This window comes from Gavia stellata, chromosome 17 (assembly GCF_030936135.1).
Source record: "Gavia stellata isolate bGavSte3 chromosome 17, bGavSte3.hap2, whole genome shotgun sequence".
Lineage (NCBI taxonomy): Eukaryota > Metazoa > Chordata > Aves > Gaviiformes > Gaviidae > Gavia > Gavia stellata.
In genome coordinates, this window is record NC_082610.1 from 2,977,133 (window position 1) to 3,000,968 (window position 23,836).

The 23,836-nt window shown below is 41.4% G+C and overlaps 1 protein-coding gene across 1 annotated transcript in view; it reads left to right on the top strand.

Moving 5' to 3' along the window:
- The first annotated feature begins 881 nt into the window (after positions 1-881).
- ABTB2 (ankyrin repeat and BTB domain containing 2) overlaps positions 882-23,836 on the top strand; it is a 133,292-nt gene continuing 110,337 nt past the window's right edge. The window contains exon 1 of the mRNA XM_059826045.1: positions 882-1,789. Coding sequence (XP_059682028.1) covers positions 925-1,789 — 865 coding nt within the window. The 5' untranslated portion in view covers positions 882-924. The remainder of the gene's footprint in view (positions 1,790-23,836) is intronic.

Here is a 23,836-nt window from a genome sequence, read left to right on the forward strand (position 1 = left end):
GCGCACCCCGCGCCGCCGGCCCGGGCAGCACCGTCGCTTGGGCGGAGGGAGGGGAGAAACAAACCAGACACCTCCGTTTCATACCCAGCTCACGGTTCAAGGTCAGGGCTGTGTAAACTGCCGCACAAAGGCTCCTTTCAGAAGCCGGCACGCCGGCTTCGCGGCCGCCCGCACAATCCTCCATTCAGGCGGTGACCCCTGCGGGGCCAGGCGGGCGCGACCCTCGCCCCGGGGAGCCGCCACACCGCCCGGCCCGGTCGTGCGCCGTCCCCGAGAGCTGGGCAGGGCGGGCAGCCACCCTGGGCAGGCGGGGCCGGTAGCAGCGAAGCGCTCGTTGTCGCCCGGTCCCGCACGCCGGCGGAGCTCCCCGCCCGTCTTCGCCTCCCTTCGCCCCGCCTTCCCCCGCCCCGCCCGGCGCTATTTGCATACTGGCCGCCCAGCTCGGATTTCACTGGCGGAGACGGTCTCCGTCGGCGTCGCTGATTGGTGCTTCTCCCCGCAGGTCATTTGCATGCGGCGGTGCGGGGCACCCGGCAGACCTGCGGCGGAGAAGTTGAGTGGAGCCGCCGCCAAGTGTCCCGCCGAGCGGCTCGCGCGGAGCCCACCCCGCGCCGCCGCCCCGCGCCCTCCGCGGGCCCCGCGACCTGCCCGGGCAGCAGGCGGCCCGGTGCGCCGGGGCCCTCGTCCGCCGGCTGCCGCCAGCCGTCCCTCCCGATGCAGAAGATGGCTGAGCGCAGCCTCCCTGCGGGATGGAGGTAGCTGGCCCTCGGCGGAGCCGGCGTGCGGGGAGGGCTCCTTCCCGCCCTGCTGCAAATCCTCCCGCGCCGCTGGTGGGGCAGGCGGCTCTGGCTCGGTAGGCGCAGGAGGGATCTGCCCTAGCCTCACCTTTCGCGCTCTTTGCCGTTGGCTTCACCCGTCTTTCCTATGGCTGGGATATACAGCTCTACTCTGAAGACCCTGGAGGATTTAACTTTGGACTCTGGTTATGGGGCAGGGGATTCCTGCAGGTCCCTTAGTCTCTCTTCTTCCAAGTCCAACTCCCAAGCCTTCACCTCTTCTCAGCACAGAGGCAACTGGTGGTACTACTCGGGCTCCATGAACAGTAGGAATAACAGCTGGGATACCGTGAACACTGTTCTGCCGGAAGACCCCGAGGTTGCAGATATCTTTTCCAAGTGTCCTAAGCTGCCGGATCTAGAGGAATACCCTTGGACTGATGAAGACATTGGAAAAATCCTCAGAAAAGGGAAGGGAGATGGCAATACCAGAACCTTTTCTCAGGAAGCTGTCAGGCGGCTCTCGCAGTTGCTGAGGCGCGCCTTGATCAGGGTCTCCAGGGAAGCTCAGCGTCTCAGTGTGATGCACTCCAAGTGCACCAGGTTTGAGGTGCAGAGCGCTATCAAGCTCATCCAGAGCTGGTCGTTGTCAGAAAGCTGTGTCTTGGCGACTGTCAAGGCTCTCTCTCTGTACAGCATGAGTGCTGGAGACGGACTGAGGAAAGGTAAATCGGCTAGATGCGGCCTCACCTTTTCAGTGGGGAGGTTTTTCAGGTGGATGGTGGACACTAGGATCTCAGTTAGGATCCATGAATATGCAGCCATCTCTTTAACCGCTTGCATGGAAAACCTTGTAGAAGAGATTAAGGCTAGGGTTTTGGCAAGTCAGAGCCCGGATGGTGGAGGAGGGGAGATCTCGGCTGAAATCCTGGAGATGGTTATCAACAACGATGCGGAACTTTGGGGAGTGTTGCAACCTTACGAGCATCTCATCTGTGGGAAAAATGCTAATGGTAAGATCCAGCTTTTACGATTGCTAATCTTCATACCAGCAAGCTTTATAGTAAAATCGTTGATTTCCGTGGACTTGGGTTTTTTGGGGTTTTTCTTTTAATCTGAATTGCATCGTGGTCGTGGTTTGTGCGTGCGTAAAGCAGACACGATGGTTTCACCAGGCAAGAGTGATCCTGCTTTACGTTGAAGGCGTACTGGTTTATAAAAGGTGCAGAGGCTGTGGGAAACCAAGCCCCGTTGTGTTAACAAATGTCTCCTGACTTTCTACCAGCTGCTGTTTTGAGCATTTTTACCATAACTGACATGTAAACATGCTTCTCTGTAACCATAAGGTGAAATGCGCTTTACAAGCTGCTCTTCAGAAAACACCACTATTGGTTTTTAAACAAAACTTTTATATTATAGTGAGTATCTTGCAGTTTCATCTTAAAGATGCTATTCCCACATACAGCCTGGAGAGGGAAAACAACATTAATTTCTTTTTTCTTTGCAGTAGTAAAATTCAGTTTCTGAGCAAAAACTTATAACTATGTGTTACTTAGATTTCTTTCTAGTTTAGCAGAAACCTGTGTTGTAATTATGCTCGTGCAATAAAAAAGAGCTTGTGCTTGGCTTGCCAAAGTGAGTATGTAGGACGGTGCCTCAGTAATGAGAATAACATAGCATTAAGATACTTACCTCTCTAATTTGTTTAGAAAGCAGGCTTTTTGAACAGTTAAGTAAATAAGCAGGTAGAGGAATGTTGGCGTCTTCCTATGAGACTGAGGAGCAATTTGAAAAGCTTAAGCCATGACAGTTCTGTTAAGAAGCTGCACTGTTTATTTTGCGTTGTCACACTGAGGAGTACCATATTTTTCCATGGAAAACTTAGAGAAACATTCAGTTTGGAAAACTATTCTATGTACCACACACAGTTCCGTGTCTTTTGCTGGCCTCATCGTTACAGTCGGATATTCCATGCATAATACCTTTCTGATTTAACTCTTTATAAAACCAAGTGGCTTGGTCCTCTTCAAAAGGTAATCTCGTAACAAGAGACGAGTAATGGAGTGGATTTTCTTTGTGGGAAAAAATATACCTTAGGTGAATGTTAGTAATGAAACGCTTTGTCAGAGAAGGGCTGACTCAGCTTCTGCTCCTTGGGTGCATTGATTTCCTGCAGTTAGCCTATACCAAAGCAATGATGTCGCAATTCAGATCACTAGTAGATAGGTGCAGTGACTGTCCCTGTTGGGTCAGCCTGGTTGAAATTACAACTTAAGAGGGTGGCTGCATTACGGTGCTCACAAAACCTCTCTTGTGCGCTCTATCTGCCCTCTGTCTACCAATGGTGTTACTAAATGTAAGCGAAATAAATGCAAGGAGCCCTTTGGGACGTGCTCTTGGCACTGGTACAAGACATAACTGTAACTTTAAAAGTCAAACATGGACATCTACTTTTTTTAACTACAAGCTCTTAGACGGAAGACTGTAAAGGTATGGGGATGTCTTGTTCTCTGCCAAAACACTTGTCATAATTCTTTGTGTACCATGAGGGTATTTGTCACCAGGTCCAAAAAGAGGACTCGGTTCCCTTTCTTGTTTATTATTCAGGGAAGTTCATTATTTCAGGCGTAAAATACTGTGGTGCTGTAAAGTAAAACCTGCACTTTGTTCTCTGTTCAGTGCTTCTGCCACACAGGTTCTGTGTGTAAAATGAAGATGAAGACTCAGTCCCTCACAGAGCTTTTTTGCTTTTTTTTCTTAAGAGAAGTCTCCTTGGAAAAAATGCAACAAATGAATGGAAGCTGGTGCTCAATGGAAGCATGAGTGACTGTGCAGGGAAATGCTTATAAATATTCAAAGTACCAAATGGTCAGTTATGATAACGCTTGGGTAGTATAATACCAAGCAGTCACTGGCTGCAGAAGGATTGGCTTCTGTTGCCTCTTTTGTTGTTCCTGTCTTTCAGATCAATTCTGTCGATAATTGAATGCATTTTTTTTTTAAGTCTGAACAGTGAATAAAACTGCACATGAAGGTATCCTGTGTGATTTCCTGTGACAGTCTGTCACTGGTATTTTACCTGACACAAGTCAGTGAATCTTCTAAATGGCTTTTCTTGCAGTTGTAAGACCACAAATGGCTTTATATGGATGCAAAATGCTTGAAATAACTTCTTTATTCTTTCTCCCTGTAGGAATTGTAAATTAGTAGTATTCACATCATTCTCCACAGTGCTTTCAAATGATCTTGTCTTTTATGTTAATTTAAATCTGAGGTAGATCTAGTGGTAAAATAACTGGATTTATTCCAGCATAAGGAACAGGAAAACTTGCTTTACTGTCACTTTTGTTTCTTTTATAGGAAGAACATTTTAATGGAGTACTCATAAATTAGGAACTTGGCATACGTTTGGGTTTTGTTTTACAGCACTGAGTTTGATGCTAGAGATATAAAGCACTTAGAGGTTAAGTTCTAACTCCAGTCAAGCATTGAAATCTCTGGATGAAATCCGTGGCCAGCGTGCTATGCAGAAGATTGCACTGGATTATCATAATGGACCTTTCTGCCATTATGATCTATTGAATACCATTTTCATTATTAGATCAGGATAGCATGCTTCTTTGGAGTCTAAGAAACAGTAGGTAAATACATAAATCTTCATAAATTCTGAAGAGACTGAGGTTTAGACCTGTATTTCTTCAGTGACTCATCTCCCATCAAGGACTGTAGTCCAGTCACTGTTCTTAAGGCTTTGGAGACTGAAAGCTTAATATTCTGCATTGTAACAAACATGTTTTTACTCTTCACAAACCAGGTGTTAAGTTTAAAACTCTTTAAATGCTTAAGGGGAATTTTAGTATCATTTTTAAGTAAATAATAATCTGTGGCTTATTTATTCACCCTTTCTGTGAAGCTGTGCTTTGATCAACTATCTGCTGCTTCTATGAGGCATTTTCTGCTCTCAGTGTGAGTTCTGACTTGATGCTTGGGACTCAGTCTCTCTGCCTTGGAAGGAGGAATGTCACCTGAGCTTGTGGCCATAAGGAGTTCTGTGAAGCTCTCTGGGTGTTCTGGTGTCTCCAAGGGCAAAGTCTTTTCAGACAGTCTAGGTGGGATGTTGCAAAAATAATGCAGTGCAAGCTGGAAAGAAAATGAAACAAAAGTAGCAAAAATGATAAGCAGCTACTGAACAACATAGCTACTGGAAGGTAAAAAAAAAAGTTGTGTAAATTAGAATACGTGTTTTATTTTCTATTTTTAATTAGATGGTTTGATATAGCTGAGGTAGAGAATGCATCTGGTAGTTTCACAGGGATTTTGAGACATGCTAATTTGGAATATTGGAGACTATTCATTTAAAACATTTGCTGGGAGACGAGGAGAAGTATGAACTTGGCTTGCAAATGTGATTCTTTTTACTTGATGTTCCTGTGTTTGACTGGTGCGTGGTTCATTAGAATCTGAACTGTCAGCACTGCAAATACATTTTGATATTATTGCCCTATTAACTACAGCACTTGACTCTGGTTCTTGCCGAGCACTCCTGCGACAGCCAATACACCTGCTGTGCTATTTAATGCATCAGCACATCCTGGTGTTCTGTAGATATAAGTGTTGGCAGATGTTTTTGCAAAAAAAAAAAAGGGGGGGGGGAATTTAACTTGGTAATGCTGTTTCTTCATGTACCTTTACCTCTTCGCTGAAACACTTGAAGTTCTCTGTGGAGGAACTAATCCACAAATTACCCTGTTGGTTTGCTCAGCTGATGAGTAGTAGAAACAGAGTCTGAAATAAGCTCTACTTGTGTCTTGAGACATTTTTCTTAGAAAGGGGTTGAGGGGGGAAATGTGTAACCTTTCCTCATGGTGGGAGGCAATGATTTGCACTCAATAAAATTAGACCAGGGATGAATTTTCGTCTCTCTCATACTAAACACTGTGGCACACCCTACCAAGCGTCACGCATGGACTTTGGATTTAGTATCACTAACACCATTTTCTTTTATATTTCTCACTGCACTAATATATGTTAAAAATTATAGCTGATTTTAACATTAAGGATTTTTAGAGCAATGCCGTTATAAAAATTCCTTTTTATAGTTGTCAAAATGGTCTGAAATACCATGACTACATTGAAATAAAAAAAGTCACTGAAATCCAGCATGGCAAAAAAATAATTTTATGACGTTTCAATAAATAGAATGTCCTTTTGTTATCTGCACTGCACAAACTGCTGTGCTCATAAAAAGCCTCATCAATTTTAATAAGCTTTCAGCTTCACAACTCTTCAGGGGAAAAAACTGCATGTTGGAAGGGGTGCATTTTGGGGAAGAGAGCTGCAAATGCAATCAATAAGCTAAGCTGAGTAGAAATACAAGGCACGTAAAGCGGGTACCACAGGTGGTTTGCAAATCATAACGAAACAAACACCTCTGTATTCTGCGTCATCACATCTGAAGCAGTAGTTTGAGGCAGCATTGCTTACTGGGGTTTCCTGGGCAGAAATATGATAGACCTACATGTGCATTTCCATGTTAGATGGGCTGGTTGTAGCTATGATCCTATTCGAACTATGGCCTTCTTCACCTCTGTGCAAATGTACCCTCAGCATGCCTTGTAGGAGTAGAAGCACACACATGCAAGAGCTTGGATTTATATCCACAAACCCGCAGGGACAAATCATTTAAGCCTAAATGTTAGTGCTTGTATATACATGCTCACCTGTCCTACAAATGCAAACCACTAGATGCACAATTAAAAATACAAACATCTGCAGATACACATCTTGCTTATGTTAAAGGGTAGATCAAGTAAAGCTAAAATGCCTATTTTTTTCCCTTAGAGTGGGTTTTGTGTCTGTGTGTGTATGTTTCATTTAGTGATAGTAAAGTAAAACTTCATTAATGAAGTAATAATGCTGTCTTAAACGAATCCTTCAAATTGCTGGTATTGCACCACAGCAATAAAATTTGGGTCCTTTCAATTCAGTTGGTAAAAGAGCAAGTGCTGGAACTTCCTCAGTGCATAACTACTAGCAGCAAGTGCTGATATTTGGATTTTATGTGGAATTGGTATCAGTGACAGTTTAACCCTGTGAAACTGAGGAGCGAGGCCTGTGAAGAGAAGGAACCTCTTGGAGAGAAAAGTCTGTGACCTGTTGTGTCGAGGCTGAAGTCTGTTGTTACTGCTAAAGCCAGGGGTTTGACCTGAGCAAATATTGTTGAGGCCAGGACAGAATTTTATCCTTGTAAGTATACCAGGCGTTTTTTGTGTGTGTGAGTGGTTTTTTTTATTTTTTAGGTGAAAAATCAAGCTGCTTTAGCTCAAAGTTTAGCAGTGAACACCTGTGCAATATTTGGATATTTGGGGTGCTCTTGCATATTTTTTTTTGTTTGCAGAAAATAAGAATATGAACACTGAAAGCTCATTCCTCAATATTAAAATATGATATAGTTGATGTACATGTCTTCTGATATTGGAATAATTGAAATTAAATTGTCTCATTTCCAGTTTGAAGATCTTGCAGCATACAGTCAGCTAGTCTTCCTGAACTGAGCCACCAGCGTGTTTTTTTTCCCACGTACCCCCTCTAATTTCTCACGTGATTTGAAACCTAAACTCATCTAGGGAGAGTTGATGGTTGTCAGTGAACTTCCCTAACTGATCTCTAGCATTACAAATTGCCTCTTTCTTGAGATCAGCACTCACCCAGTGCATGGATGTTGTATATATTCTAGCTGTTTTGAAATCTTAATCCTACCTAATTTGGGGCTATTCCAAAACTAATTGCACTAGTAACATAGGGTGGCGGTGAGTATTGAATAAATTGTGTTTTGATAATGGGGTTGAGATGAAAGGTCTTTTTACACTGAAAAAGTCTTATTGGGTTATTAATGTTATTGTAATGTTTTCATGTTGTAATAATTTATTTCTGCTTGTGTACCTGGTATGATTCAATTAGTCTAGTTAATGGTTCATCTAGAGTTTCTTTCAGTATCTGTTTCATTTTTCTGTCCCTTTCCCTAGCTTGGTGTTATAATGCATGGGTATGCAATACTGCAAGGGAAGTGTTTAAGCTTATAAAGCCCTCTGTTGTGTGAAATGCAAGAAGTACTGAACATGCTTGTTTACAATAGACTGTATAAAATTCACTTATTACACAATTACCAAGCCGCAGAGGGGCATGGGCTTAGGACTCAAGCACTTAAATAACTTCAGAAAGAACTGAAGCTCAAAAGTGCCCATTAGTACTTGGAAGCTTAAACCCGAGATCTTAATGTTGAACTAGAAGGTAGTTCATTTTTAAAAAGAACTCATCTTACAGCAATGCAAGAAAAGAGCAAAGGTAATATTAATCCTGTGGTCTTCACTAAGTTGCTATATTGTCCTTTCTTAAAATAAAATCTGAAATGAACAGGTGTTTATCTGGAGCAATTTATCTATTGTGCCAGTGGAATTCAAAAGGAGAGAAACAGAGGCTTCTAAACACAATAAAACCACTAGATACTCAAAGTGCCCAGCAAATCCCTCAGCAATCTTCAGTCTTCTGAATGTTTGGAAACAAGATCAAAATAATTATTTGTTTATATTTTAGCTCTCATTTTGCATTTAGTCAATGCTAAGCTTTTCAAGTCAATATGTGTGGTCCTTATTTATAAACATTGCCATGTCGTTACAGGCTGAGGAATCCTGCTTTGTAGTCTTACACTCCGGACGTTAAGGAAAACCTCTCTCATTGATGAAGTTCTTCTCTACCAGTACTCAACATTAGAAAATGTCTATTTGCTCACATTGAACTATGAGAATTCAGGCTGATGGAAAAAAGAATAACCGTAATTTCTGACGGTCGTCTTGTTTTAATGGGGTTAATTTGCATGTTATTTTGAACATAAGTGCTTAACATGACATTTGGTTATATCTAAGCAAGCTTGAGGCAATGGTGAAACCAGTACAATGGTAGCTTCATGCTTGCTTAATTTACAAATTGGGACAAAAATATTTCAACAGAACTCTGATTCCTTCCCTTACAGAAAAAGAGCTACACTTTAAAAACAGTAACTGCTGTACCTTGTTGAGAGCATCTAAGTCGATTTAAGGATTCCAAGTTGCGCATTTATGAGTGAGGAGAGCCTTTTAAATGGAGTTGTCTTGTTGGCAGCGCAGGCCTTATCACAAGAAAGCAATAACAGAAAGAGGCAAAGATGCACAACTGCTGCAAGGTTTGTTCCTTTTACCCAAACACATCCAGACTTGCCTTCTGACTTAGGTCACAAGCCAAGCTGGGACTGTGAGCTCATTCTGGTCCTTAGGAAATGTTTGGCTACAGCGGGTGTGACATGGTATGCTTGGCAACTGGAGTGAGGAGAGACCAGCGCTGAGACAGGCCAGCTACGGGCAGGGCACGGCTGAGGGTTGTTTGTCAGCCTGTAATTAAAGTGTCTGCCTGCAGCCTGCTAGGGTGGTGGTTGCAGCTTTTGTGAGCATGGAATATGTGGGATAGAATTAATAGCGTGGAAGTAACTTCTGAGGGAAGGGTATGCTGTAACTGCTGCCGTCTTTAGGAGTGGAAACTAAGGATCAGTCCTTTTAAATTCAAGCTAAATGGAATTCTGAGCTGTAAAATCCTTGTCAAAACCTACTTGCTTATGTGTTACTTGCAGATGAAAGTCCCTTAGAATTGTAAACTTCCTCCTCATTTGCTCAAAACCTGTTACTTAATGATGTGATTTCATTAACTATAGTCTGGCTGATGTTTTTTGTGGTGGTCCTCTAGGATGCAGTTGTTTGGATTGGTCTTTACTATGATCTTAACATGAATAATTTCTTTGAAATAGATGTTCAACAGAGTCCAGATTGTAGACTGTAACATGTGAGACTCATTAAATCAGGTCATGGGGATTGCTGTGAATGTACTTTACCTTCTTTCTGTCGACCAAGCAAAACTGTCCGGCGTTCTTCATATGGGTTTGACCCAGACAACTCATAGATTAGTTGTAAGCCTGAGCACTTGTCCGTCTTGTTCTGGTTGTTTAATTATTACACCTGAACCATTTCTTTTTTAAAACTTGTTTGATGTTCACCAGGCTACTTAACCTGCTTCACGTCTGAATTGAGCAAAATACCAGCTTTTGGAGGGTGCTTCAGTCATCTGTGTAAAGTGCTTTCAGGCTGTGGAGTGATAGGGACGGTAGAAGGCAAAGCATCTTCTTAATCACCTTGGGCCAGTGTACATCGTTCATGTATTTCGTGTGAGGCTTTCTCTCTACACTAACTATGCTGTCTTACACTGAGAATATGCATCTCCTTTTGTTTGCTTATTTTATGCACAAGTAGCAAGTCAGCTACTTGATAGGTTTGTGAAAGTGAAATTAAAGTCTAAGCCCTGTTTTTCTTTTTAATTATTATTTTATGAAAAATTTAGAAGAAAACTAGAGGTTTCCAAGTGGCCAAAGTGACGCTTTTTTGGTAGTGTTACAGTACCACAGCAGTCTATCGGGAAACGGCATTTGGCTCTCCCTGTCGAAAAAATGAAAAAGTCTTGACATAAGCAAAAAAAGAGGAAGACTGTGGAAAATGCGCTTGAGTAATCGCTGTAGTTCTTGTGTAGTGACACCAAAATGCTTGAGATGATGAAGGGTATTTGTGGTATAATCATGGGATAGAGACTAAGAACTGAAGCCAAATAAACATTTCAGACCAGCTTTTCAGTTCGTGCATGTAGATTTATAACAACTGATACATTTGCTATGGGGCTATGCAAGATCAAAGTAAATGTTGTTTATGATATTTTGGGGATGAGAGGAAAGGAACACTACGGAAGACATAATCGGCTTGTCCCATTCTTTAGTGTTTATAACATTACAGTCCATGTTGGATACTTCTGTTACTTTTCATTTCTAGCCCAATCTGCAGACTGTTGCCTGGGACCTGGAGAATAAAGAAGAAAATACGACTGCGTGTTTATACTGGGACTTATACATTAAAAAGATAAACAAGCAGAGCCATAATTATCTATTATTTTCTTGATCCTATATAGCTCTGGGTTTTTTCCTGATTAATTCCAAGATGACAGTGAATAGATTTTCCTCTAATATTTACATTTTATTGCTTGTGAGTAAAGCACACTACTCTTTCAACTGAAGGGCAAGAGTTGAATATTGGCAAACAGCTAAAGCAGGAAATTAGTCCAGTCTTGCCTCAATTCTTTCTCCAGACTGTTTTGGATTTTTTGATGTTTTAATAGAATTTAGTAGAAATCAATTTCTTGTTTACTTGTTTTATTTAAATAACTACCCGATACTCCATGCAGCACAGACTCATGTCAAATGTAGTAGATGAAAGCAAAAACCTAGTTTTGTAGTTGCTTTTAGACAGTTCACTCACATTAACATTGATGCCACTTGGATGATCTGCTGATGATCCTGCGTCCTCTTTTCACCTGAAATACTGTGTGTCTCAGCCTTCCCTGATGGGTGAGGAAGCAGTATCAGGATGCCACCGGCTGGTGAGGAGCTGGGGCATGAGGAGGTGTGTTTCTGTGGTAGGTATGCATGCACACAGGCAGAGAGCACCCCTCTGTACCATTACGCTGGAGTCTTGACTTCAGACGTGTCTTTTTTGGAGTGTTTTATTGTGTGCCAATTTTGGGAATGATTGGTAATGCGAGCCATGAGAAAACTTTTAATGGACTGGTGCACACTGTAAATTTGGCCTCAGAGGTGCTGATCTGTTTCTGCACCACAAATGGTTGAGAGGTTTCCTTTTTATTTCTTTTTTTAGTTTTTGTGCAATTTCCTGAGATAATACCACAGGTCTAACCAAAACGTTAGGGATGTATGTATGTTGTATAATATAAGAGATAATATATAATGAAATGTATTTCCTCTGTGGGGGTGAATATAATCTCTGGTTAATTGCACGTTGAATTTCTGCTCTTTGGTTTGAATGTTATCTTCCCTCTGCCTCCCACCCTGTTTTGTGCTCAGTGTGCACTGGCAGTTTTGTTTAGTCTAGAGATCATAAAAATCACTCCAGAGTTGAACTGATGTGGTTTTATTATGGTCTTAGTATGGTTTCTGGTACTTCTAAGTTATTGTATCAAATTTATAAGGTGTCTTTGGATATTTTCACTGAAGTGATAGTTTAACTTAGACTGGAGGGAAGAAGATGGAAAGCTAAAATAGTAGCAACCAAAACGTATCATCTTTATGAGGTGGTTTTAATAAACCATTTATATATTTATCAATATATAAAGACTTCTAAAGCTTGTCTATGGATGCTTTTCCCCCCCCCCCCCCCCCCCAAGAAGTGTTACGGAAAGTTCTCTTAAGTTTTGTCAGTATATATGTGGAAATGTTGGCTTGAGTATCAGTTTTGTTTGAACTTATAAGATACTTGAGAGTGATGACAGTATGACCATCATGTAGGAAATTTGTCAATGAACTGCTACTGAAAGCAAGCTTGGAATCCATGCAATAAGTGCTGCTTACCTGAAAGTTTAATCTTGCTGGCGCCAAAGGAATAATTTCCATTAGCTTTTTCATAGGTATTCGGAATAAGTTTGTGAATCTCTTGATTCTGAATAATGTTTCTACCTGATGTGGTGTAGGTAGAAGAAGAGAAAGGCAGAAAGTCAAGAAAATGGATCAGAGTTGTGAATTGGGCTCGAGGGAGGGGAAAATACAGTGTGTTTATTTACCAGTGCTGAGAGACCAGAGAGTTTCTTTATGGAATAAAGCAGTGGCTTAGAGATTTTAGTCTGTGATTCCTTACAATAGCAAAGGAATGATTTTGCTTGTCAGAAAAGACTGGATTCTTTCTGAAGCAGTTGCCTGGTGGGCTCCTCTGCTGAAATCACTTGGATTGAGGCCACGTGTTTTTTCTGAGGTAGTTTTGTTTTAGTACTTTGTAATAAACTTCAGGGCTTTACACCTCGAGGTGGGAGAAGCTTTGATGGTGACTGGTCATTCCATGGAAAACCGGGATGTCCTGTCGTGTGTGCTGGGGGATTTAAAGCATCTATAGTTTTGTAGCTGTGTTGGTGAGTGCAATGTGGGTGACTGGTGTGTTCTTAATATTATTACTTGAAAAAAGTGCGTCCTTCCCCCACTGCCCCCTTGGCCCCATTCTCTCAGGGCAATGCCAGATGCAGAGTCTCTTATTAAAGCCACTGAAGGAAGATTCATGTTCAACATTACATTTCCCAGTGGAAAGCAATCCTGGAATTGTTTCTGGTACCTTTTCCCTGTGTATATAATCTTGGGTCTTGTATTTTTGTTGCAGACATGTGGAAATGCAGCTTTCGTCATAGGTTATTTTGTGGGATGATGTATGTGCTGCACATCAATAAATTTGGGGAGGGGGATATTTTACTTTATTTTCAAACAGCTGCAGTGACCTGTGACCTGCTGGAATTGAGTGATAAAACTGTGTGAATTTTCTTCTACCTTGACAGCAGTTCAGAATATAATTTTCCTTTTATAGTACGATGATGTATGTGTAAGGCTGTGTGATTGTGGTTTTTTATGTTCACTGCAGAAGGCCAGAGCTTCCCTGGGGCAAGCACAATTTAGAAATTAAAATTAATATAATCTATTAGCATGAAGGTAACTCTTGCCATCTAGCCAAGACTTTAGATAATGCATATGCTATGGAAGAAGATACTAAATTGGCACAGGGCATTTGGCCTACCACCATCTGCAAAGCCTGCACTCCAATTTTCTGCCGTTGCCATGGGCTGCAGACTCAGACAGGAAATCATGGTAGGATGGGAAAGGGTCCAAAATATACACAGCTAGTATAAGGTTTGCAGTTAAAAGAGTCAGAGAACAGGCTATCTGTTCTACTGAACAGGCAGCGCAAAGTAAAACTGGCTTGTGTCTGCATGCGCGCGCGTGCTTTAAATGTCTTTTTATATTTTATATGCTCATTTTTTAAAAGCTTGAATTTTTTCCATGTAAAGTAACGTGTATAACTTCAAATGATCCATTTATATACGAGGGGCCTGATTCAACCCTCGCTTAATTGGCCACGCTGGTCTGAAAGAAGAGTAAAGCAGTGGAGAATCAGGCCCCTGACACACGTGGAGTAACCACATGTGGTTTTGTCTCTGCATGTCAAACTAAAGAGCAGCCCCCTGCCTCCATGTCCTACCCCAGACTCACCACCGCTTTGGGATTTTCTTTTGTTTTCAGGGAACAAGGCCTGGGTTCTGTGTACTAGCCAGCCATACGGAGTTCGGAGTATAGCCGTAGGAGGCTCCGTGTATGGTCTGTCAAGAGACAGGGACGCAGAAGGTGTTTGGTTAGCAGAGCTGGATCGCTTTCTAGTGCTGGGTAGGGTCAGTTATCAATGTATTTTCTTTGAACTATAGGTTGAAACAGGGCATACTGGGGTGGCTTGCTTTGGAGAGCAAACAGTTTCCTTATCTGCCAATGAGAGAGTAAGCATAATAATCTACAGGCAATAAACTGCACTGTTTGTAAAGTTTCCAGTGGTCTAGAGAGTAGCGTGCAACTGGTCAACTTATGCTCCCTTGACAGATGATGGGAGAGAATAATTTCTCCATCAATTGCTAATTTAATTTTCGTATAGAAGATGATTCTTAACTGAAAAATAACAACAAAACAACCCTGAGTGTCATGCTAGTGACACATTCTGGACTGAGAGAATAGAAGCACAGCAAATTTCTTGTGGCAAAAACCTGAACTAAAACTTTTTCTCACAGGCCCATCTGCGGTTTTCAATTCCGACTGAAGGGAACCATACAAGAGGGTGGTTTGTTCTCAGGGCATTTTCCAACCATAGCTTTTATTTGGCCGTAAGAACTGCTTCCTGCTTCCCTTAGTTGTGTATGTAGTTCCTTTTCAGCTATACGGAAGAGTGGAACTGCGAACAGGAGTAAGGTGAGGTCTGCGTGTTACCGTGCCAAATATTGCTGGATGCAATGGTGATGCATCTGCCAAGAATGAGACTGAAGCTACCAATTAATCCCATTTAGAAATGAAATAACTTAAGTAGCATTTAACCCCGGGGCTGGGATCAGTGAATGCGGCAGTCTATTTCATGACCTTGTATCTTCCAGTATAACTGCTGCTCTTTTGTGTGTAATATAGTCTCAAAAAGACTTGCGGATTTTTATTTTTTTATTTTAAATAAAATCTGACTGGAGACAATTTTCAAATTGTGAACTGTCTCAGCCAAGCCATCTGCCTGAGTCTTCAGCAGCTCATTGTATTTCTGAAAAGCATTCTATCGAAACATCATCATTCTGAAAAGTTTGAGCTGATTCTGTGTTAAAAGAGGTGATCCAAAAAGCTGCTGCTGATTTACATGTGAACACTGCCAAGTATTTCTCTGATGAGAGTACGTAACAAAGAAGTGCTCGAGTGATTGAGTAAGGCTGATTTGAACAATCTGTTGTGGATTATAGCTCCTTCTGATATTCCACAATTGTAAGAAGCTACTGTCACTTGTATTTTCAATCCATGTTTTGCTTAGAGGTACAAGATCTTTTGTTGTCAAGTCCCTTGAGCCAGTTGTGGGGGGACATACAATATTTCTTGTGTAAAAATATTCATGAAGCTTGTATGGGCTAGCTTCATCAGACTTTGTCACCCGTAGCGATTTCTGGAAGATGACAGAAAAGTTGTATTTGATTTGTCTTAATTAGGGATTGCTAGACAAAGTCTAATTTGACTTTTGGGTCTGAATACGGATACGAATTAAGCATCAGTTGCTCTCCTAACTTTGCTATTTTCTTAACTGTTACTAAGCAGTTTGTTCAGTGAATAGCTGTAAAAATGTATAGTATTCATTGTATAGGACCGGTTCATCTGAGGACGCTTTTCTATTCAGGGGCAACAGGTTACTTTCTGTGCTTGTTATGTGATGAACAACATGAGCTTTAAAAGACTCGTGTGGGAGTGATTTCTTCTACTTTTTGTGATTTGCTGTTGAAGAGAAATGAAGCAGTTTATATAAAGCAGCTGCTTATTTTGGAACAAAATCAGCATAACGCATTAAAGAACCTATTAATCATGTAGCTTGACCTTAATTTATTATTAAAAAAAACTTCTTGCATCTATTGTTCATTTCAGAATGCCAGGGATGCTAAGAAATATGTTATGTATTCAGGTCTACGGGTTAAGAGCATCAAATTAAGTTTTAATAGTAAGCAAACCCAAAAGGATTCCTGTTGAAGTATTGGCTCTCCTTTTACTCGTTTTTAGGAGTAGAATGAACGCTGTATAAATACCTGCACAAATAAAGAACGGCTGTGAACTCTCATCTTGTTTCATAGTTGCCATGTGTAAATTTTCATCCTGGGATAGTGGCTGCTTCTCTTTGTTCAATCCTTGCCAACACAAAAGCACTCACTTTCCTGAGAGTCTTTCAGGAGGGGGGAAAAAAGAGGAATAAACCAACTTCTCCATCTCTTCATCCCTCAAAAATCCCAACTCTTGTTTTACAAGAGAACCAATTCTGTATTTAGACTCTAAGTTCCTTGGTGCAGTGTCTTTCTTGTATATCCCCTGTGTAGTCGTAATGGTATCAGAAGAGCTTACTGTGTTATAATCATGTTAACTTGTTGCAGAGATTTTTTTGAGTACTGTGGATAAATGGATCAGCCATTAAAACCTAGATTAGTTTTGAGATAGAGGAAGGCGTCAGTAGATGACTTTTTGAAAAGGTTGAATGATTTGGTCAGAAAACTGCTCTATGATTGTACAGGAGCATAATATAATTGGCTATTCCTGCAAACCAAAATGTAATCATAACCACAGGATCAAGCTTTCATCCAGCTTTTAAGGAAGGTACTCAAACAGCATTTTCATTTTATTGGGAGGGTATAGTCCTTTAATATATAGTAGTTCATAAAACTGGCAGCCTTAATTGGATGTAACAGTTAGTAGAAGCATATGAGGTGAACCAGAATGAGATCTCTTGGGTCTGAATTGCCTCTTCTCTTAACATACGCATGGTTTGTCGCAGTGAGTAGCAGAGGTCAAGAAAAACGTAATAATAATTTTGTTTGAATAATGGCATTCATGTAGCTGTGCTAATGAGCTGTATTCTGCTATCTGTCCTACAGATTGTGGACTGGATTCTGAGCTTATTTTACATCTATAATGGCTTCTGTGTGCAGTAGAGCTTGTCTCCATGCTCAGTGATGTAATGGATCAGAATCTGACCTTACTGCACTGCTTTCCCACAATGGTTGTGCAGCAATCACACAGCTGTTCAGATATTTTTTTTTTTCCAATTGGCTGCTTTGGGAGACATTATTCTTTTGGCCTCAACTTCCTAATGCAAGTAATCAGCCAGTCTTTGGTAACAACATTCAGACAGCAGGCAGTAGTGTTGAAGGCATTAAGCACTGCTTAAGTATTTGGTTCTGCTCAAAATGTTCAGGCCTTTAATGAATATTAGGTTTATTTTTATGGGCAGTGCTTCCTCCCTCCCTTTGCCCCTATCTTTTCTTCAGCTTATAGTAAGCTAAGACAAAAGCAGCACTTAAAAAAGGAATGGAGTGTTTCATAGAGCTATATCTTGTAGGTTTTTTTTTTTCTTTAATGTCATGGATACATGCTGTGTTACATTCAGCATCCCCACTGACATCAGGGAAGTTGTATGGGCTAGCAGTTCACCACTTAGTGTTCTGGGGTTTTTTGGTTTAAGTATCTTTCATTCATTGATTGTGAAAGTACTGTGAACTTATGAATTAGACCCAAGAAAGGGTGGGAGGAGAACTATAAATTAATACTTGGGGGGCTGAAAATCTTGGCTGTACTGCATAACTACTTGGTCAGAAAAGAATGACTGAAATGCTGGTGAGGACGAGCTCCTGATGGTCATCTAGTCCAACCTCCTGCCTGTAGCTGGACTCCTGCCAGAACTAGATCAGGTAAGCGATGGCTTTGCCTCTCTAAATCTTGAAAACGTCCGTGTGGTAGATCCCACAGCCTCTCTGAGCAACCTGCTCACTTGTTAGTGAAGAAGTTTCTCCTAATGTCCAGCCTGAGCCTCCCAAGCCATGGTTTGTGGCCAGTGCCCTTGGTGTACCATCTGGCACTCCTGAGAAGAATTTGGCTCTGTAATTTTTTGTAGCTACGCTTCCAATAGTTGTAGGCTGCTTTTAAATTGGCCTTTAACATCCTCATAGCCAGCCTATACAATCCCGGGTCCCCCACCTTCTCCTTGAAGGCTGTGCTCTGTGGGTCCCCCACCTTCTCCTTGAAGGCTGTGCTCTGTGGGTCCCTGACCATTTTCAGGCAGAAACCCTCTGCTGGTCTCTCTGCAGTTTATCCGCATCCCTCTTGAAGTGGGGAGCCTAAAACAGTGTTACCCACAAACTTGCTGAGGCTGATTATGAAGATACTGAACAGTATGGACCCCAGTATCAGCTCCTGTGTTCTCTGTTTATTATAGTTCTGCCAAATGAATGCTGTGTATATAATACACAGTACTGTACATCACGTGGTCTGTGTCTCTGCCTCACCTTGAGTGTAGAAAGGCCTTTCTGGTTAGAAAGTGCTGTTGAATTCTGCCCAGGCAGAGTGCAGGGGAGCAGTGGCAGAGCTCTGGAGATGAAGAGGCAGAAGCGTGGCAAGGAGGAGGCAGTGATCAGGAGGCTTGCTCCAAAGCAGTTGTCAATCCCAAGTCTTCTGACTCTTGTCTGGTTTCTGAAGACTTGGCTTCTCTGGGATACTGAGCTGTTGTATAACTTTTTGGCCATGTGATTTTTCTCTCTCTCTGTGTCTCTGTTTTTAATTCATGTATTAAATGAAGCTAATGATGCCTCTAACCTTTTGTAGAGTATCTAAAGTTAAGTGAACGAAAGAACTTCATGAACAAGTGTGTTACATTGCCTTGTGACCATGCATTCATACTTAGCTGTCAGTGACTGTCATGTCCTCTGTCACTTACAGAATGCCTCGCATTGTATGTTAGTGTCACTTCATCTTTGGTGATTTGGCATACTGTTGTTTGTACTAGAGAAACAGCCGGAAACACAGTCTTTGGAGCATGCTTGCCCTGGCTTGGATGCCAACACTTTATTAGGCATCATCTTTGCCCGACTGCACTGCGCTGGCCCAGAAACAAGCGTGGCGGGACGAAGTGTTATGTGACAGCCTTGGGGCAAAAGCAAGAATGAGCCCAGTCTGATTAGGTCCAGGCTTACCACTTGCAACCGCTGTTGCACAGTGTGCTGGAGAGGGACATGTCCTGGTGTTGCTGAAGTCCTACTGCAGTGGGCCAGATTGTGGCGTTGTGCGCAGTGAACAAGTATGGGAAAAGAGAGGTTTCACATGCAGAATCTTCCTTCTGCCAGAGCACGAAACTGAGACATGACTTGCTCTAGGGAGTCTCTGAAGAGGAATGACTTCATCACTAGAGAGTGAGCTTCTTACTACCACAAGCAGTGATTCTTGAGTTCCCTTGTAGACATTTGTACAGTCAAAACTATTTCTGATGTTTTTCTTAAAAAAAAAAAAAAAAAACAACCAAAAGCCAAAAAACCCGAACAAAAACAAACCAACAAAAAACCCTAAGTCTTCTGTGTGGCAGTCGAATATTACTACATGTTTCTAGCAAACTCCTTTAGCTCTCTCAACTGAGTTAGAGCTGCGGTGTCAGTGTTATTGCGGCGTATGAGAGTATCGGTAATTTCACTGTCCAGACACCTTCAAAATCAAGAGTTTGAAGCCTGGCCGTGAGGTCTGCTTCTGCCTGAAATCTAGTCTCAGTTTTCAGTGGGGTTTTTTTAACTTGTTCCTCTCCTGTCCCCCACAACCAGTGTTGAAGGCACAACTTGCCTGTTCATTTTAAGCTTAGGAGATGGGAAGGTAGGATCTGTTGGTTATAGCAGGCTGCAGACTTAGATTTGTTGTCATTCTTTATCGCTGACTGCCCTTTTTAAAGTTGCAGCCACTTCCATGAATGCTGCCCGTATGTACTTGGAAAATTGAGCTGCTCTGCTCTATGCAAGTGGAGAACTGAGAAGCAAATATTTTAGTTTCTCTACCTACTGCATTATGATGTGGAGCATTCACGAACCAAACACTTACTCAATATTTCTTTGGAAAATGTGGCTCTAAACACTAGCTGCCCCTTCTTCCTTACACCAGCTGCCCAGGAAAACAGGTACTGGATTATGTCTTAGCCTTACATAACCCTTAAAAACAGAACATTACCTACAAAAATAAACAGACTAATAATATATAGGTAAGCAGCTGAAGAGAATTTTATACCAATTAAAATAACAACGCTGGTGACTGTGCAAGTTTCAGTGTACCCACACTGCTTTTCTTCCATCTTCCATTTATTTTGCTTCTAGGTTAGAAACTTTTGAAGAGAGTGGGGTGGAGAACAGGACACTGAAAGTTACTCTGCATTAACTTTGTTCAGCTCTTGAACAAAGCTCTTAAGGAAACTTGAGCTTTTAAAGTAATTAGTAAAAATAACTGATTAGACTTGTCACTTTCTCTTCCATGAAAATGTTGAGATTATGCTGAAGTGTTCCTGAAAGAGGCTGGATCCCATTAGCCAGCAGTATCAGTTCTGGATGTGGGGTCTGCTCTGAGGCTGGCAGTACTGGTAGGAAAAGAGTAGAGAGACATCTTTTTTTGACATACTTACAAACTCTGGAAATGTCAGCAGAGATAATCCTGACTAAGATGTTTTATTTAGCAATGAGGTATAGACTGCACATATTGGTATATCCCAGAAAATGGTGTTCTCCTGTCTTGAGTAGTGTAACTAAATTGAATTTGCTAGGAGCAAGAGGAAACTTGCTCCCTACATACAAATTCATGTCTGTCTTTCTCTAATTGAAATAAACCTTCTGTGAAATTGCTGCCCAGAAATGACCTCACTAAGGTTGTTTGCTCAAGCTCTTGGCAATCAGTTTTGAATACTCAATGCAGTAGCCGGAAAGCAGCAAAAAACACCTATAAGCTAGAGAATAAATGAGGTGGTGTTGTCCATACACCAGAATGCTCTCTAGTTCTTCTCTGCTTTTAGTTCAAAAAATGATTAAAATAGTATTGTAATGTTGCATTTATTAGTTACACCCTGCCATGTGAAATCCAAAGAAATGGCTCTATATAAAATGCTAAAATGCCAGAGGTTAACTGTGCTTCAGTATTTCAGATTAACCCAAGTAACTGTAGTGAGCTACTTAAATACAAACACGAGGAAAAAAAAAAATCCTTTGCTGTTCTAAGTCTGTTGCCAGTGAGTCTTTGAATTTAGGTAATTTCATGCATGCGGAGGTAGACTTTATTTTTCCTTCATCAGCTAAAATAACAATAAAGCTCAACTTGGTGTATTTATTTAATGAAACACAGGATCCCTGCCTGATGGTTTTAATCAGTACCCTCGCTATGTGGTAATTAGGGGTTCTCTCCCATGGTTCTGGTTTTACTTAACTTTCAGAATGTGTAGCCAGTTTCAGTTTCCAGAGATACTTGCAACTAATGTTGCCTCATTTACATGCAGATTATCCAGAGGGGACTTTTAAACACTCACTCACTCACATTACAGAAATGCAGACGTTTTCAGCACTTTCTTATTCAGTGAACAGTGTTCTTGAGTAAAATGTTATCTTTTGTGAGGAACTAATTCATTCCACTTTGCGGATGTGCCCAGCTCTTTCATTTCTTGCACACAAGGATTCAGAAGCTGAAGAGGGCTGAGAGCCAGGATTGCCTGCTCTCTGGTGTGCCGCTGGATATGGCTCTGCTCATTTAAAAGTACGTACCTGAAATCAGGTTCAGGCTGTGAATTTGCCACAGAGAATCCCTATATGCAACACAGGTCAAGAAATGGGCCATTGCTTTCTCTGGCTAGACAGAGGACATCAGTGGAAAGAAGTTGCAGCAGGCTTCTTGTCTCTGTGCTTAATAGCTAACTCCCTAAAAGTGACCTGAGAAATGTTTGTATTTATGTCTCTAACTGTACGGCTGGGTACCACTTGCTCCTGGCAGTTATGGAATCACTGGAGACGTGAGAAAGTGGAACAAATACATAGTATTTAAAGCTCTCTAAAACAGCTTCCCTGCATAACGTGATGTTAAAATACTAGGTGGCAGTTTGGTCCGATATAAAAGTTTTATTGGTATGAGTTTGGCCAGCCACATTATTCAGGAAGCCACTACTGAGTTTTCAAGTCGTCCGAAATGTGTGCTAGTAAAACCCTTTTAAAAGCAATACAACCTCATGCAAACTCCCTGTATGACTAGTCATCTGTGTCCTGGGATTTAGCTGGTGGGATGTTTGTGATGCAAGTCTCAGTTGCTGGTTTGTACAGGTATACTGCTTGTAAAGCCAGACAGAAAGAGCGAGCTTCTCCCAGTCTCTCCTGGTCCCAGACTTTAGCAAAGGGATTGCAGAGGAACCGCCTTTGCGTTATGCTGACACCTATTAATTAAACCTTTCTCATTGCAGAACTGAGTCTTGCTGCTAATTCCTTTCCCTTTCTGAGCATTAAGATTCAAAGAGAACTTGTCAGGTTTTATCCAGTGTGCTGTGTACTTACAACTACTGTAGGATCAGAAACGTGTCTTACTATGGGTATCTGATGCCTCTTTTCTACAAGCAGAAAAATCAAAAAGCCGTTCCCAAAACATGACCGTTGAAGCGATGAAGCTTAGACAGTGGGGCTTGAGTTTTGGATTGCGAAGGAAAAGAAGTTCTCTTTTGTTGTGTGCTGCGCACGTCTCGGAATAAATTTAATCTGAGAGATTAAAATGTTTTGGTTGCAAATAAAAGTCAGTAGCTGGAGTGATTTGGGGTCAGGAGAGGAGGTGGCTAACCTGGACAACTGGCATATGAGCATTGCTTCCTAAATGTGGGTGTATGGCCAACTGGTTTTAACGGTCTCTGAGACCATGACTGTGGCTAGAATATCCCCCCGGTTCTTTAAGAATACTGGTAATTGTGAAAATGCCCTCACTGTAGAAATGTAGTGTTAGGGTGAAGGTATGTTGCATTCTGATTGCAGTGGGATCTCCTCTTATTTGTCTGATAAGCTGTTTAGATCCTTAGCTAAATAGGTCTTTCCAGGCTTGTTCATCCTCTTCTTTAATCTGGCTTGGCACATTTCTCTTTCATTCTGTTGTAATTTTTTTTCTTTGCAGCTCAGCTGTTCTTAATCATAACAGCTTATGAATTTGGGTACATACTTTAGCTCTGACTTTGAAAATGAGGGGTTTAATCTTTACAGTTTTATCATAAATAACAAAATTAAGAAATTGGTAATAAATGTGCTTTAAACAGTTCCAATAGGAAAGCATATTACAATGCATTGTGAGAAACCTGTTCAACTGGTACTGGTAACAGTCTACTAACAGCAGCTTAACTTTAAACCTGTGCTTACTAAACACAAAAAATGCATACACTTATAACAAATTTCATTTTCTTTTGTAAATAAAATACGGATACATAAGTTGTTTTAAAAATAAGGTTTGCTCTTACATGTTGAAGAGCTGGCGTGTGAATACAAACTGCAGTTTGGAAACCCATAAGGAGGAGGAGATGGGGAAAAAAATTGCTCAAAATTCTTCCCCTCCTTCATATTCCTTGCCCCAAAAAAAGGAAGGATGACTAAAAATGAGTATTACTACAAGCAAACAGTAGGGAACCCAGCACTGAAAGGATTTACTGTCCCACTGTAGCACTATACCAGTAGTATACTGTACTCACTAGTGAGTTCTGTAGTAGCATCTCTTGAAGAGCACAGGACTGAGAGAGGGGGGACTAGGGGTGTCTCCTGCTTTCCAAATGAAGGATCAGATCTTATTCCTGCTTTTTTGCTGTCTGAATGGCTAGTTGGTAATACTTAATCATTGGATGCAATCAAAACATTTGCAAATCTCCCTGGGTTTGGCCACATTGTTCCTATGTGAATGTAATAATATGTGGAAGGCTGTGTGTGAATAAACGTGACAAGCTGTAGCCAGGGCTTGAAAAGAGGGGACCTGCATTCACTGCTGGAGCTGTTCTGTTGGAAAAAGGAAAGGAAAGTAGACCCCTTTATGGAAAAAAAAAAAAAAAAGC